Source organism: Haliotis asinina, chromosome 9 (genome assembly GCF_037392515.1).
Source record: "Haliotis asinina isolate JCU_RB_2024 chromosome 9, JCU_Hal_asi_v2, whole genome shotgun sequence".
Lineage (NCBI taxonomy): Eukaryota > Metazoa > Mollusca > Gastropoda > Lepetellida > Haliotidae > Haliotis > Haliotis asinina.
In genome coordinates, this window is record NC_090288.1 from 63,037,566 (window position 1) to 63,053,701 (window position 16,136).

General features: G+C 39.8%; 1 protein-coding gene across 1 annotated transcript; it reads left to right on the forward strand.

Annotated features, from left to right (window-relative positions):
* Positions 1 to 2,679: 2,679 nt before the first annotated feature.
* LOC137296142 (protein rolling stone-like) lies at positions 2,680 to 7,001 on the forward strand. The gene is made up of 5 exons (XM_067827844.1): positions 2,680 to 2,885; positions 3,097 to 3,201; positions 5,081 to 5,291; positions 5,741 to 5,851; positions 6,159 to 7,001. The coding sequence occupies exons 2-5, from the start codon at positions 3,124 to 3,126 to the stop codon at positions 6,563 to 6,565; spliced, it is 807 nt and encodes a 268-aa protein (XP_067683945.1). The 5' UTR covers positions 2,680 to 2,885; positions 3,097 to 3,123; the 3' UTR covers positions 6,566 to 7,001.
* The last annotated feature ends 9,135 nt before the right edge of the window (positions 7,002 to 16,136 follow it).

A 16,136-nucleotide genomic window follows, 5' to 3' on the forward strand; every position in this document is an offset into this window, starting at 1 on the left:
GATATCGGCTGTAAAATGAGGGAATGACACGTGAAAGCATTTTTAATGAATTCTTCTGATAAATGCTTTGCCATAAGTTTTTGTCACGAACACACCTTCTCTTCAGAGGCGGTATATGTGTCAATGTGTCTTTTCAAATACCCACACCTGTAACTCCAACGTCAGCTAACGGTGGTCTCAATATATCTGCTTCTTGCTTACGTTTACTTCCAAAGTGAATGCTAATGAATACTCTCATGTGTACCTATTAGCTGAACGTGTGTGTACGTGATAATTAGATTTTTTTTAAAACTCATAATTATACATATACATACGTTATGTGTTGGTATTGATTTGGTAAAAATTACGATGCAGTATTACGACACTGGCTCAGAGTAATATTAGATAATGAAAAATACTAAATTGGTGTTGATTATGAGAAATGGTGAGTTTGTGTCGTATTACAAATTGACATAGGTCATATTAGTCTCAGAAGACGCCTAAACATAACTTGAAAATATTGCACCGCTACTACGTAGATTTTTTCATGCTGCTATAGTACGGAAGCGTAGTAGGGCCACGGTGAAATATCTTTTTTTGCCTCATTATCTCCTACCTAGGAGTTAATATAATATACCCTATGGAGTACTAATTATCTTCTACGTAGAACCTACTATCTCGTACGTAGTACTTAATATCTCCTACGTAGTACTTAATATCTCCTACGTAGGACTTAATATAATATACCCTATGGAGTACTAATTATCTTCTACGTAGAACCTACTATCTCGTACGTAGTACTTAATATCTCCTACGTAGTACTTAATATCGACTACGTAGGACTTAATATAATATACCCTATGGAGTACTAATTATCTTCTACGTAGAACCTACTATCTCGTACGTAGTACTTAATATCTCCTACGTAGTACTTAATATCTCCTACGTAGGACTTAATATAATATACCCTATAGAGTACTAATTATCTTCTACGTAGGACCTACTATCTCGTACGTAGTACTTAATATCTCCTACGTAGTACTTAATATCTCCTACGTAGGACTTAATATAATATGCCCTATGGAGTACTAAATATCTTCTACGTAGAACCTACTATCTCGTACGTAGTACTTAATATCTCCTACGTAGTACTTAATATAATATACCCTATGGAGTACTAATTATCTTCTACGTAGAACCTACTATCTCGTACGTAGTACTTAATATCTCCTACGTAGTACTTAATATCGACTACGTAGGACTTAATATAATATACCCTATAGAGTACTAATTATCTTCTACGTAGAACCTACTATCTCGTACGTAGTACTTAATATCGCCTACGTAGGACTTAATATAATATACCCTATGGAGTACTAATTATCTTCTACGTAGGACCTACTATCTCGTACGTAGTACTTAATATCTCCTACGTAGGACTTAGTATCTCCTACATAGTACTTAATATCCCCTGCAGGAGGTGATCGATATATGTTGATAAGCATGAATCGGAACTGGTCGACTCCCCTGACATGTAAACAATCCCCTGTTTCACCGTTTCACTGTTAGAAACTTCAGTCATGGTGTTTCATTCTCCTTTAGAGTCTACAGATATGTGTTACATTTACCAGTGGAGTCTACTATCATGTGTTGTATTTACTGTACGTGGTTACTGTTTCAACTAATTTAAAAAAAACAAACAACGAATTTACGCGCGTTTACAACGCTTTGGCAGCTGCTATGCAAAAGGGATGGAGTCGGATCCCTCATCAAGACGTCCGAAGACTCACCTACACAATTCGACGCCAGGTTCGGGCCTGCATCACTGCTACGAGTTGCCACGCCTGGAAATGAAAAATATGCGCTGCCCATAAAGTTGTGAAAGCTCCCTATCGATTCTGCATTGGTGATCGAATACTGGGTAACGCACCCCCGTGTCATTCATGTGATCCATTGAATACTGTTGCTAAATGACTGCCTTTTACAATAAAACATTTAATGTTACCATATTTAGCTTAAGTTTTCTTTTAGACCAGAAAAGTGGAATTGCTTTTGGATGCTAGTTTAGCAAGTGAGTGAGTGAGTCTAGTTTTACGCCTCTTAAAAGGCAGTTCATACAAGGGAATACAGTATTGGAAATATTACATATGGCACGATAACGTAAGTTATGTATTACCCTAACTAACAATGTAGTGTTTAGATCAAACCATCAATGTGCTTCATCATACCCTCGTCAAAGTATTCCGTTAGCATATTCGCTGTTCTATCGCATGTTCTGAAATGTCACATCGAACCGTTAAAACTTCATGTACTTCGAGAATCTAAATGCATGTCGAAAGAGTTTAAGGCCCGAATATAGTAGAATAGAGTAAAGAGTATCATGTTGCACATGTTATTCAGTCATGATGTGGTTGAAATGCCGCCACTGTGACTGTAAGCTTTAACTCTCCCACGCACTCATGCTGCTTACACGTAACACGCGCACGCACGCTCGCGCTGACACACACAGAATGCATTGGGGAAAGTATATTGAGATACCACAGCCAGATATGGATAATATTGGGAGTCGTGGTGCCCTTGCAGATATTTACACCGTGGTCATACAGGAGTAGGGGCGTAATTACACTGTAACTCGTATATCAACACTTCCTGACCACGCTCGCTCTCATACCCTCAGTTGTATTTCATCATCGTTTGGTTACACCTTGTCCACGTTCACCAGAGACACACTGCCGGCTTGTGGTATGAGACAGTCCCCTCCTCTCGTCAGGCCTCCGTTCAGCGCCCTCTGCCAGAACGCTAGTCGGGAGGTATATCACCGGCTGCCAGCACCCCCGCAGCAGTTGGAAGGAAGCACGTTAACGTAACACAGAGTTACAGAGCTCTTGAATGAAACCAGGCTCAGTGTGGGTAGTACAAATGAGCGGGCAGATAGTTACTGCGTTTACCTTAAGTTTAGATGACACTGTCTAGTGTTTCTTTATTGTAGTTGTTTACTTTTGTATTCGGAGTATATTGTTGTGATAACGATGAAATGTTTAATGCTGGTTTGACGGGACTGTTCGAGGGAAGAGTACTAAAAAGTGGCTAACTCAACTTTACTCGGTTTGTTTACAGGTGGCTTCAATTGATACAAATTCCACTATGAGCATTAAACGCGAATTCCGCACTTGCAACTTCGGATTAAACCACAATGAACCCCATATATTCGTTTCCTCTCAGGTAAGTGTTTGATTATATCACAGATGCATGTGCTTTTTACTTGAACGATCTGTTTGATTGGCATTTTTAGAAGTTGACGGTTAATAGAAAAGGATAATACTCTGCATTCTGTTCTAGGGCGGACATACTGACCCTGAAACAAACACATCCAAGAAAGCCCATGCAAATCAAGATTGTGTGTCAAGTCTAGCTCAATGTTCCTTTTCTTTATGTTATATTTTCCATATCAGGATATATTGTACCTATAGTTGTTAGCCTAGTAGAAGACATAATTCTTCAAATGTGGACATCACAATAAGGATTATATATATATAGGATTATATTTGCACAGAACAGCCAGAGAATGATTGCTCTGCAGTGATATGAAGTAAGTGGGCGAACCGGATTTCTTGGCCCCTTTGAACACTTATACAGATATAACGAGCACATGTACAGCACCTTCTAACCTAGAAGCATGACTGTGGAGGCCCTGGATTCGAATCCACGTGGATTCAGATAGGAGGGTGCAGCAGTCTACCCTTGTGGACATGATAGACTAATTGAATTACGCAAGACATGTAGTTTGCATGAGTGACAAAACACATTCGCAAGTGGTGGTCCTGAATGTCGCCTCGCCTTTTGTCAATAAAAAACACGCCAGATCTATACCTCCTTCAGAACGAGACCGTCTCGTCCGTCCTTACTCGTAATCTCAGTGATATTTCGAGGAGATTGTAGAACCATGCGTGCATTACCTAGCACGTCATGCGGTACCAAACACGAAGATAAATATTGTTTACTGTAGCTGTAGAGCTGACCATGAACCATTTGTTGCCATCCAGCAGACTTCTTCTGCATTTGGTCGTTGTCTGATAAGTTGGTGCACCAGAGAGCCCCAATGAGTGAGTGAGATCAGTGTTATGCCTGTAGCAATATTCGGAGCAATATCACGGCATGGGACACCAGACATTGGATTCACACACTGTATCCATATATCCTGGTTGGTCATGAACATGGTGTATTCCACCACAGTGACGTCATCAGCGCTAGACGGCGCTGTGTGTAGCTATTGATATAATTGTACTCGATGTATATTTAATTAAGCAAACGACTTTTAAGCTTTTGGCACAAAATGGTAACAAACACCCGCCAGACTAAACTATCATATAACATATATTCAATTATGTTACAAGCTCGTTCTGAAATCAGGTTATTTCCCTGGATTGAGTTTGAAAGAAAGACACTGAATAACTGGGGTTTATCTGAAATATCTGATCATCCATTTTTCTGTACAACTAAGTTTCTCTCCTTTAGGACTGAACAGATCCTCAAAGACCAATTTTTACAGAAATGGCATACCTCCAAGATAAAGAGTTCAAAATCGTCTTTTTATCGTATTTTAAAAAATAATATAGAATTTGAGAGATATCTTTCTGCCATGGCGTATCTATTTCCCGATTTTAAGATTCAGAACGAGTAATCATCACTTCCTTATAGAAATTGGCCGTTGGGCAAATGTTCCTACAGATTATCGTCTGTGCTCTTTATGTAATTCTAATGCAGTGGGAGATGAATTTCATTACCTGTTCCAGTGCGATGCTTTATTACAGTATAGACAAAACTATTTACCTTCGTACCTGAATTCTGTTTCCCTGTGGAAAGTTGTCAAACCGTTCTACTCTAAAAAAACAAAACACGCAATGTTAAAAATCTTGCTGTGTACATTAATGTAATATTTAAGTCTACAAAGATACCATAACTTTTGGCTCTTGTTCGCTGTTTATCTGCCATCTTGTCATATATATATTTATATTATTTATATTTATTTGTATTCTCATGTACCACCGTTGGTGGTATTGAGTAATAAATTGAACTGAATTGAATATAACGTCTGTTTCAGTGGGGCCACCCCCGGTTGTACCTGTCCTGGAGGATATTCTGGGCTCTGTTTCATACATCCTGGCTGGTCAGTAGCATGGTGTCACCACTAGGTGGCGCTGTGTGGTTCATCTACCTCACCAACTGGACCTACCTCCTGCTGACCATCAGTGCTATCCTGGACGCAGTCATCGTCGTGTTCGTCAGGATCAACAGACAGGACATTGAAAATGGTCAGCATAAAAATAAGAAAAGCATAATTTTCTGAAACATTGTGGTATGCATGTGTTGTACATGGTAGGAATCAGGAACACACCAACTATATGACAGCGGCAAATATTTCATTCTAGATCCGCCAATCTGGTGATTGATATCATGATCATCGATACTCAAAACTGGGCACGATGGCGCTAAAATAACCACGTCACCAAGCCTTTCCAGTTGATACAGTTACAACCTCGATGTGATGCAGATCACCAGCAGGGATTTCTTATTACAAAATTACTGCTCTCACTACCGCACACATTGCACTACCTATTACACCTGTCATGATAACCTTGCAGGACTGTTGTAGCCATGTTACATGCCAAGGTAGCAGTGGTATAAACCTCTGTTTTGATTGTGATGAAAGTGATGAATGTTCCGTCAACTGATATGAAATGTTGTCGAATTACACTTCCAGGATTTACATCATATCTACCCTGGTATCTGAAGCTATCCTGGCTCCTCAGCAGTGTCGTCACTGAAGGGAGTTTGCACATCAGCGCCATCTACTGGATCTTCCTTTTCAAGGGTGAGTTCATTGTTGGTAACAGTAAGATATCCAGATGTCAGATAAGACCAATACATTGTTATCCCTGCGCCAATTCATGGTTCGCAGCTGTTGACTTTTGGAACATAAACAGAAAATATAACATTCAAACAGAAAATAGCGAAATGAGAATTTACCACTATAAATATATATAAAAGCGTATTAATAAAAATGTTACAGAAAACCGCACTAAATGCGGTTAAAAGCAGTCTAAGGTTTGTTTATAGACGGGTTACTGCTGCTATCCGTCTTGAGGCTTGTTTAAAGAATACTCATGCGACATTTTCAGATCAAGACCTTACGGTTTTAAGATTCATCCTGCACGGCATGAACTCCATCTACGTCTTGACCAACCTTCTCATCACTGCCATGCCAGTTCGTGTGTATCACGTGATCTATCCAGTAATTTATGGCATCATCTACACAGTTTTCAGTGTCGTTTATCACATACTTGGTGGGACCAATGAAAAGGGAGAACCGTATATCTACAAGATTCTTGATTGGTCCAAACTGAAGAGGACTGTGCCTCTCGTGTTTCTGAGTACCTTTGTGGCTTTGCCCTGTTTGTATTTAGTTGTTTTCTTTATACATAAAGGAAGACTACATTTGCGTTTTAAATATCTTCATGTCAACAATGACACTCGAATTTTGGACTCCTCAAATGAAAGAACAGATAGTGAATGCATACGTGTTTGAATAATCATCAGTATTGTTTGGTATGTTTTCGTTGATAACAGTGACATAACTCATATTTGCGGTCATGATGACAGATGGACCTCCAAGGAACGATTTAGATTCTACAGATCGTTGAAGGACACATTAGCGGAATCACCAGTTTCACTGGATGTTACCTGATTTTTTACACAGGTGCGCCCTTCGGTGTTCAAACATACCGATCGTCATCAGCCAGAAAGACAAGAGCATAGCACATCAACACGGTCTCGCGGGACGGTTTTCAAGGCCGGTGTTATGTGTGTGAAGCTGCTATTGCGATGTAGATGGTTGATACGCCTGTCAGTCAACTGGGTGTGTACACCGCACAATACAAACTGTGTTTATTTGTGCAACATTGTCTTCTTTGGACGGGGCTGGAGATTCCGATAATAAATTCATACGGCCACATTATGCATAATTACATGTCCTGTCCCAAATGATTCAACAGACAGCACGAGACCTTGGAATCCTTATACAGTTCTATAATTATCGCCATCGTAAACTTGTCACTATGAAATCTTGATAACTGAAGCTGGGCTAAATCTCTGCATATTCCTAATTAAGATTACAATTTAGAATCCTTATCTCTACGGTCGCAACCAGTTGTGTCTATGCGGCTAACGAGTTATTTTTTTTTATTTGTTTTACGAATGCTAGATTACACAGCAATTAGCAATGCTATGTCGCTGGGAAATACATTATCCTCTCCAGTCTAGTCAAACCAGAGATTGATACATGATCGACGGCGTAGGGGGTACGATGGCAGTTTGTCAAAGGCACCACTGAGTAAGAAACGTTGCATTCAGATGCCCCACGTGTTGATCATTTCTTAATTCTACAGGGACCAACAGTCAATAAACAGTCGGGGTTTGGCCTTTGCCTACCTTGCTTCAGATATATAGAGGTGAGGTGAAAAAGGGTTTTACGTCACACTTAAGATAATTTCGCTCACATGACGACGTGCATGCGTGGGCATGTGTGGCTGCTTGTACCAGCCAAAACTTCCGCTGACAATGCTAGCTCACTGAGATACCATGCCGCAATTAAACATGAATACCAGACTCAGACACAGCATACTGACTCCGAGCCGACCAGTCCTTGTTGTACCCATGCCGAGCGCCAGGCAGGGACCAACAAGTACCACAGTTTAATGTCTTTGGTATGATGCGGACGGTGATAGAACCCGCGGCCTTCCGCTCTTTCATTGTACAGCAACATCTGACAGAGCATGTCTATTTGTGACACGTGCTCATATCATCCATAATGTAAAGATGTTTATAAATATGATTGCTAAGCGATACAAGTTACTTTCCTAAAGAAAAGAAAATAACATTGGCCGAGATCTGATCCTGGTGGTAAATATATGCACGACAGTACGGAGGCGTTGTAGCGCCACGATGAAAATTTTGTTTAGTCGCATTAACTCCTACGTAGGAGATACTATCTCTTACATAGGACGTAATATCTTGAAGGACTTGGTATCTCTTACGTAGGACATAATTTCTCCTGAGTAGGATCTATTACTTAGTATCTCCTACGCAGGACATACTACATAATATCTCCTACGTCGGACTTGGTATCTCCTACATAGGACTTAATATCTCCTACGTAGAACCTATGGCTTAGTATGTCCTAGGCAGGACTTAGTACTTAATATCTCCAACGTAGGAGTCCCTTTTAAGGTTTGGATTATGAAGCATGGTTATTAGGCGGAGAGTGAGTGAGCGAGTTGAGATTTTATTAAGCTGAGAAACGTAATACGTTAACTAGTAGAAATGCATGCCTCTCTCTCTCTCTCTCTCTCTCTCTCTCACACACACACACACACACACACACACATGGGATTGGGGTAGGGTGAGGTACTGATATGAAATTCTGATCATAAAACGTCCTCCGTAGGTTTTTGCTTGTCTTCAGATGGGACCACGTTTGGTTTGGATACAACGCTCGTTTGCGGTTTGGTTTTGTCATGATTGCTTGACTTTTCTTCAGAGAAAAGAGTGTTGAGTGCGGCGCAAAACAATACGAAATCCAAAAGAGTAATACATTGTCATTATAGTTGTTTGTATAAGAATTAGGGATTGTCTAAGATACGTCTAAGGAGGCAGATTATGACTCATGTGCAACGACCTTGAAATATCCAACACATAATAGTAACACATAACAGATTAATGCATGTTAACATGATTTCTAAGATGCTTCGGTGAAAGATCAAAGGTGCCGACAATACTTTATCAGACGATAATGTGCACTTTTTGCATTACGTTATGTTGACGTCGCTGCGCCATTCCAGTCTGTCCCCTCGTAATCGAACGTTTTTGCTTTACGTCACAATGTAAGCGACGTCACGATGGATGCCGTCACCTCGTACAGTCTCCCACAGTAAACTGCTTCGTCGCATCCCGTTTCTTGGTTTGCAGTAGCATTACACAGCTAACATCACTGGTGGAAACATTATGTTTATGTTTTCCGAAGGGAACAATGCCTCATAGTTCGACTCAAAACTTTACAGAGACACGGTAATGTTTGCAATGTTTACATTCCCACAATGCAATAGTGGAATGTTGCATGACTAGTCAGCTTCAGCTGAATGTACTGATCTAAACTTTCGTTGTTAATAGAAATGAGACGGTCATTTTGCCTTGTATGGTTTAAGAGAATCACAGATGTAATTAAAATGATCTAGAGAAGATATTTAACCCCAACATAAACCTTCACCAAACTGTAGTAGTTCAGATCGAAGTGTGCTTTATTACACTATACATGGTGGTAGAACGAACTGTATTTCTTAAATCGAGCCTCACCTACAGGAGATATTAAGTCCTATGTATGAGACAGTATCTCCTACGTAGGAGATATGGGGACCTAAAAACACCACCATGGTCCTACTACGCTTCCGTACGATAGCGACCTGTCACTTTCTCCAATCTGAGATGATTAAAGGCAAGTCAGAGGCTTCCATATCTCTGTTTATCAACTGCAGGTGAAGATCAGTTCCTCACTTGATTGATGACAAATGGCCAAACAGCCCTACACGAGTCCAAACTGACCAGTGGTGTTATGATAACAAAGGTGTCAACAGGCGTATTTGTAATGCATTGGCATGCGTGTTATCAATAGCTGTCTTCAACCTTTCGGTAAATCATATAGTTTCAAACAAAGGACAAACGTTCATGTATTGATACGCTTGAACTGTTCTTGAAAAAACATGTTGCTGTTTACCAAACGTATTGTCCAGCTGTCAAGGAATGTGCTTCATTCCTCAGATACGCCTAATACGAACTTGTTACTGTTGTGATGCAGATTCCACAATGAAAAGGTGTCTTGGGATATACTGTTTAAGAGTATAGAAGTCCTTTTCTGGAATATTGCTCGGAGCGGCGTGAAACTGTATTCACTCAGTCAGTCACTCCCCAAGTCTTCACCTTTTGCAGATAATTGTGCTTGTTGTTGTTGGTGCTGTTGTTGGTGTTGTTGGTGTTGTTGTTGGTGTTGTTGTTGTTTTCTGTAGATTGCTAGGATATACCAAACTTTCGAGAGCTTGTTAGCTTTCTTATATTTTACGAACATTTGCTATAATCTTTGTTGAATAGGGATTCCTGAAGGCATACTCAGTTGCCATCTTACAAACGATTTTGAGAAGAGTTACTTGTAAATATTAATGGTGTTTTCAAAGTAACAAGTTTATGTTTTGTTGGATGCTCAAATAAGGATGGGCAACCGTACTCCTGATGCAGCATCTGTGTTGTACAACACATTTCATGCATCACTAATATACTTAGCTACAACCGTCTGCGGTGTAGTTCACGTCCGAGTGACGTAAATTTAATTAAGATGTAAGTAAAGAACCCCGCTTTTAATGTAGTTGGTATTTCCTGTCTAATTACAATTACAAGCGTTTCTTATACATCTAGATGCTTCATACACCTGCACACCACATCAAAATACCTATTTAAAATAACTTTTCTCACTTTTCCACATTCCCTACGAAAGCACTGCCCCTTACTGATTTCCACTCTATTCTCCGGCATATGTGAAACATTCTGTTATAGCAGCTGTTCTATGGATATAACACGTACAAAATAGCATATCAAAAGTAAGGGTTATATCCCTGATAAATCCTAAAAAATATTTACTCACACACAGCTGTAAAATACCAACACCAGTGCTGTTGAAACTTCTTACTTCATAGGTTTAAGAGGGGGAGTATACATCTGTCATGTATGCTATGACACAAAAACCAGATGAGTTCCCAGGTAAGGAACAAGACTGTCACACCATTATCTCCGTGAAGCAGGCTGAATGATCAGATGACAGATGTGTGGCATGTTTCATGAGAACGACTTGGTCCTGGTTGAAAAATTGGGGACATTAAAGAAACGAAGTTCATGAACGGACTCGTTTAACATTGAACACAAACAAACATCAAGATCTTATTACTTCACTTCACATTGTGGTGGTTTGTTTCCTTACGCTTCATTATCGGAGTTTTTCTCAGAATTGCAAGTAAAGCAAAGTATTTTGGCCAAATATTTAGGTTAGGCTTAAGGGATATCGATGATCTGATATTGCTAAATACACACTGAAAGCCCAATTCCATTCCACCCTGTCTCTTGAATATATTTCCACCAGAAGGAAGAGAACAGCTTTCCAGCAATCACCTTATCCTCCTTTTTTTCTTGCAACATTCCTGCAGCTCTAAGAGTTTGCATTAACTATTGAGATTAAAGCGAACAGGCCGTCTTCCTACCAACATTTCAAAGAACGTCTTTCAGCCCTTTGATCCAGGTGATGTCGGTCATTTTCAGTCAGGTCTGATCTTTGCATGACAACCAAAAGCGAGCTTTAAAAACCAAAATATGGTTTAAACACATGGCAACTACAACAAGGAATGTCAAACGCATGTCCTTCATAGAACTTGCTTGAAAGTACGTTCCTAAAGTCACTCAGTGACATACTTCAAAAGTGAAAACAATAAGACAACAAAAATTGTAAATAAAATAAAAGGTGAAAATAAGATTGGATAGAATGGAAACGCAATGACGAAATGGAAACGTCAAATCCTTTCCACAACATCGGTACACCGTATACAGCCCATTCCTGATGTTTCCCGCCATGATGTTGTTGAGATATTTCTAAGTGTGGACAAAACCATTTTAGCACCCCCATGACTGAAGCAACGCATTTACCCTACAAACATGTAACCAAACACTGAATGAAAATTGTTATCGCACTTCAATAGTTTGAAATGCGTTACAGTTAGGAAAAGGCGTTGAGGTATATGCCTCAAGTTGTACGACAAGTTATACGTGTGTCCTCATGGCCTAATCAGTCCCTCCTATATCAGCCATATCTTCACACGATCAGTAAATATAGCAAATAAATTTGTCTTCTGTAATCATTGCAACGTGTGTGTAAGCGCTCTTAAATTCTCCACAGAGTTAATCCACTTGAACATCAAAAGATGAATGTATGAAATCTGATCTCCATGTAATAGCCATGTACGAAGCAGCGACACTGGTTCATCTCATCGGTTCAAAGGTTAATACACTTTAGAAACTGAAGCTGCTTGAAAGTGTTTCTTAATCGCAGGGATTTGTGTCTGAACGTGCGAGCTGCTTGTTTATATATACGTCCTAGGTGTTTGTTGAAGCCTTAGGCATGACTGACTACGATACAACGCAGGACAAATATACAATTCAATGTTCTATATGCCTGATATAAACACGAAAACGTGATATCAGAAACAATCAAACAATTCATCTTTTCTAATTACTTTTAACTAATTTAAGAACAACAAGGTAAAAAGAACTCTCGTGTGTACTATTTTCTAATCTTGGAGATGTGAACGTTTTTGTTAATGACTTGTCTGCACATATAAGCCTTGGTTCCTCGTGTGTTTGTTGGGCCCCGGGCTGCAAGCCGTCAGTGCATGTACAGTGCACCTGCCGGGTTTCTACTCGTTCATCCTCTGGGTGCTTGTTTGAAGCTGTTTCCAAGGGTGTAACATAAACATTCATCAAGTGGTGAAATTCCTCACGTCTTAATTGAATTTACATTGCCTTTCAACACAAGGAGTGCAAGGCGTTGTTTTGTATAAATTCATACATTTTCTGATAAGAATGTCAAGAACACTTATCTCTCAAAGCCTGTTTGGTGATTATAGACGGTCATATGCTTACCACATCATGTATTTCAACAAATATAACCCACATCTTCAAACAGTCTATAGTGCTAAACATGTATCAATATAGGATGCACTTCTTCAAGCGATTTCAGAGAGGGAAGATACGTATAAATATGAAGTATTTAGCCATTGCATCCATGCACAGAAAAACAGAAATAGGCGATGCATAAATAAGTATGTTGTGGTAAATACACACATCCCCGAGTTTCTCGGGGGAATTATGTACACCCTAAACATACATCATGGAGTGATTCCGAACCAATTCTTCCCGAGACGATGTAAATGAAAGTAGACAATATATGAATGTTCATGTTTAAGATATCTGCTGTGTGGTTTTTTGTTTAGAAAACAAACATGAAGGAAGTCGACCTTTATAAATATTGACAATAATGAATAAAAGGTTTTTCAGCATTTAGTAGACGTGTCGATACAAAAAATGTCCTTTCTCATGGATCGTTTTCATGTACACATGATTTTAATAAAACTCAATCATTTGTGATTGCAACATACCTATTATGAAAATACGAGTAATTATTTAACATATTCTGTAACTGTTGCAAGTGGCATTTGATCGCTTTATTACATCAAGTGATGTCAACCAGCCACTGCAACCATGCGGATGAATATATTCTGGTATTTGTCGGAGTTATTAGTTGGTATTTTTGACATGTATTGAAATATGTCGTTGTCATTTAAAGATACTCCAAATGATACGTGGATGTTTGGAATATGGTAATGTAACAAGAGTAAGTAGCGGCTATTTTTGTACGACTGGGATGGAACCATTTTTGCTTCCAGCGCTTAAGGATACACCAGACGTCGGTGTATTAATCCCCCGGAAATGTGTTTCTACAAATGAGGAGGCGTGTGCATCCAATTTACATTGGTGAAAACGCAAACAAACATATTAAGCTTCTGTTTCAGAATAGATCATTATTCGCTAATTTCAAATTCGAAAATATATACTGGGCGCAGGACCAGATACAATTATTCTGTTTTAAACTCAGGTGACTATTGAACATTGAGGTCTTTTGTAGGTGTCAATTACGTCAATAGGTATGTAAACAAGCCCAATATCGGCTGACATGGATAACAATAGAACCATGCCACTTTTGCTTTGTTTCTTGGCCTTTTCATTGTAAACCTCTCCAAGCCTGACACCAGTGTCTAACATACATCATCATAAGCATAAAACTGAAGAACAAATACCGTGTTGGTATATCGATCTTTCAGGAAGTTAAGGGACATTTCAGTCGAGGTGCCACTACTTTTCAGCATATATAACACAGAGAGCGCACGAACTAAGTGAAATTATACCGACTGTAGTCGCACCCCAGGGAGGAAGAAAGTGATACATGGCAAACCGTACATGAGCCTGATGCTACACTAATGTTCAATAACAGTTCCAAGCAGCCATCCCGGACACATCCTTGTCACGGTACCCGCGTTCAAGGGGAGATCCGGTCCATCAGTGCTTAAAGTTAGGGAACTATATGAAACACTTGTTTTGCTCCATAAATCACTGACGTTCGCGTGGAAAGAAGTAGAGACTGAGACAACAACGTCTCAACCTTTAGGTCTGATCACCTGGGACTCTTTAAACAGCTGCTTCAACACCTGGTTACATGTTCACCCCGGCTCCAGACTAACGTCTATAGGCACTGCCAGATACTGTTTCAGGCAGAGATAGATCAGAAATGAAAGAATCATTCTAGTTATCACAAGCAAGCACGTGTTTTGCAAAAGCACGATTTGACACCACTCGTATCCGGTAAATCACAATGTTCCAATCATTTCGTATGTGGGCATCTGTAAGTGATGTTACTGTTTGTACTGACAGCTGAATGTAGGCGGTATAATGAACAGATCCCTATAGGACCGATTGTGTAAATTGTGCTAACTGATTATTATCACATGTGTATCTATTCTCTATAGTGTTATGTTTGCACTGTATAAATATGGCGGAGAATACTATACTTTAGAGACAGCAAAAGTTTCTTAAATGCTTCATTTTCATTTATGCGACTTGCATTATTTACTAGTCCATGGTACCACCATCTCGTAAAGCAAAATATATGTTCATCAAACTAAATGTGCCTTCTGTTTTTCATACTAATACAAGTTGATCCTAGAGTGGACAATAACGTGAAAATCAGTTCGTGGCGCTGTCTGCAGCTACAGGTAGGAAACAAGAACCTGCAATCTACATGTGGAGACACGAGTGCCAGAAACCTATGATCGGGAGTTCAGTTCAGTGTCACCTTCATATTTGCTGGTTTCACCAATAGTATACTCAACATCCTAACTCAACAAGGCGAGAAATGCAATACTGGTCATAGTAACGACACACATGGAGGCACACACACTGCGTTGACACACATGTAATGATAACATTCCATGCATATAATGATTATAAACAGAAGACGTTGTCCAAACAAGTACGAACACTGAAGGTCACCTGTGTATATAAGTGATGTTTGGTTTAAACCACCTCAAACATCTGTCATCCATTTCAACTGAGAACACTAAACTTTAGGCGTGTTTTAGAGACACAGGTACGCATATGGGTCCGAGCAGCGTAACACTATGGAGCCAGTGTGTACAACGTAAATTCTGCGTTGCGGTTTCCAAAGAAAATGCATATTTATCAATGCACAGAAAGATAACAGAATTCAAGTAAGAAAGTGAGTAAATATGGTTTAAGCCGCTATTAGCAATGAGTTAAGTTTGGTATAGATTATGTTGGGTGGACATCTCCCCATGTCACTACGATCTTTGTAACGCCGCAATCAGCAATGATATGGATTCATCCTGCTGTGACGCCATGTAATGAGACCACTGCTGCAGTGATTGGATTCACCCTGTTGTGACGCCATGTAATGACGCCACTGCACCTGTCGTATTCTTAGGCTCCTGCCAGATAGTACCTCTCTTCACGCAGTCTCCCATCACGTAGTCTCCCATCACGCAGTCTCCCATCACGTAGTCTCCCATCACGTAGTCTCCCATCACGTAGTCACGTAGTCTCCCATCACGTAGTCTCCCATCACGTAGTCTCCCAATCGGTGACAGAACCCGATAATCAGATACCAGAGCGCATCTTCGAGAAGAAATATGGATCCGCCCTCGATTCCCTCAATCCACCCTATTATAAGTGCTACCAGTTTGTCATTATCATTCCATCAGTCCTGATACCAAACGTTTACATTTACCAATGTCTGCCTACTACAGTGATTATCTTCATTCATACACATGAGTTCTTGTTCTGTTATGCAAACTCCCATCACGTAGTTCTTGCTCTGTTATGCAAACTCCCATCACGTAGTTCTTGTTCTGTTATGCAAACTCCCATCACGTAGTTCTTGT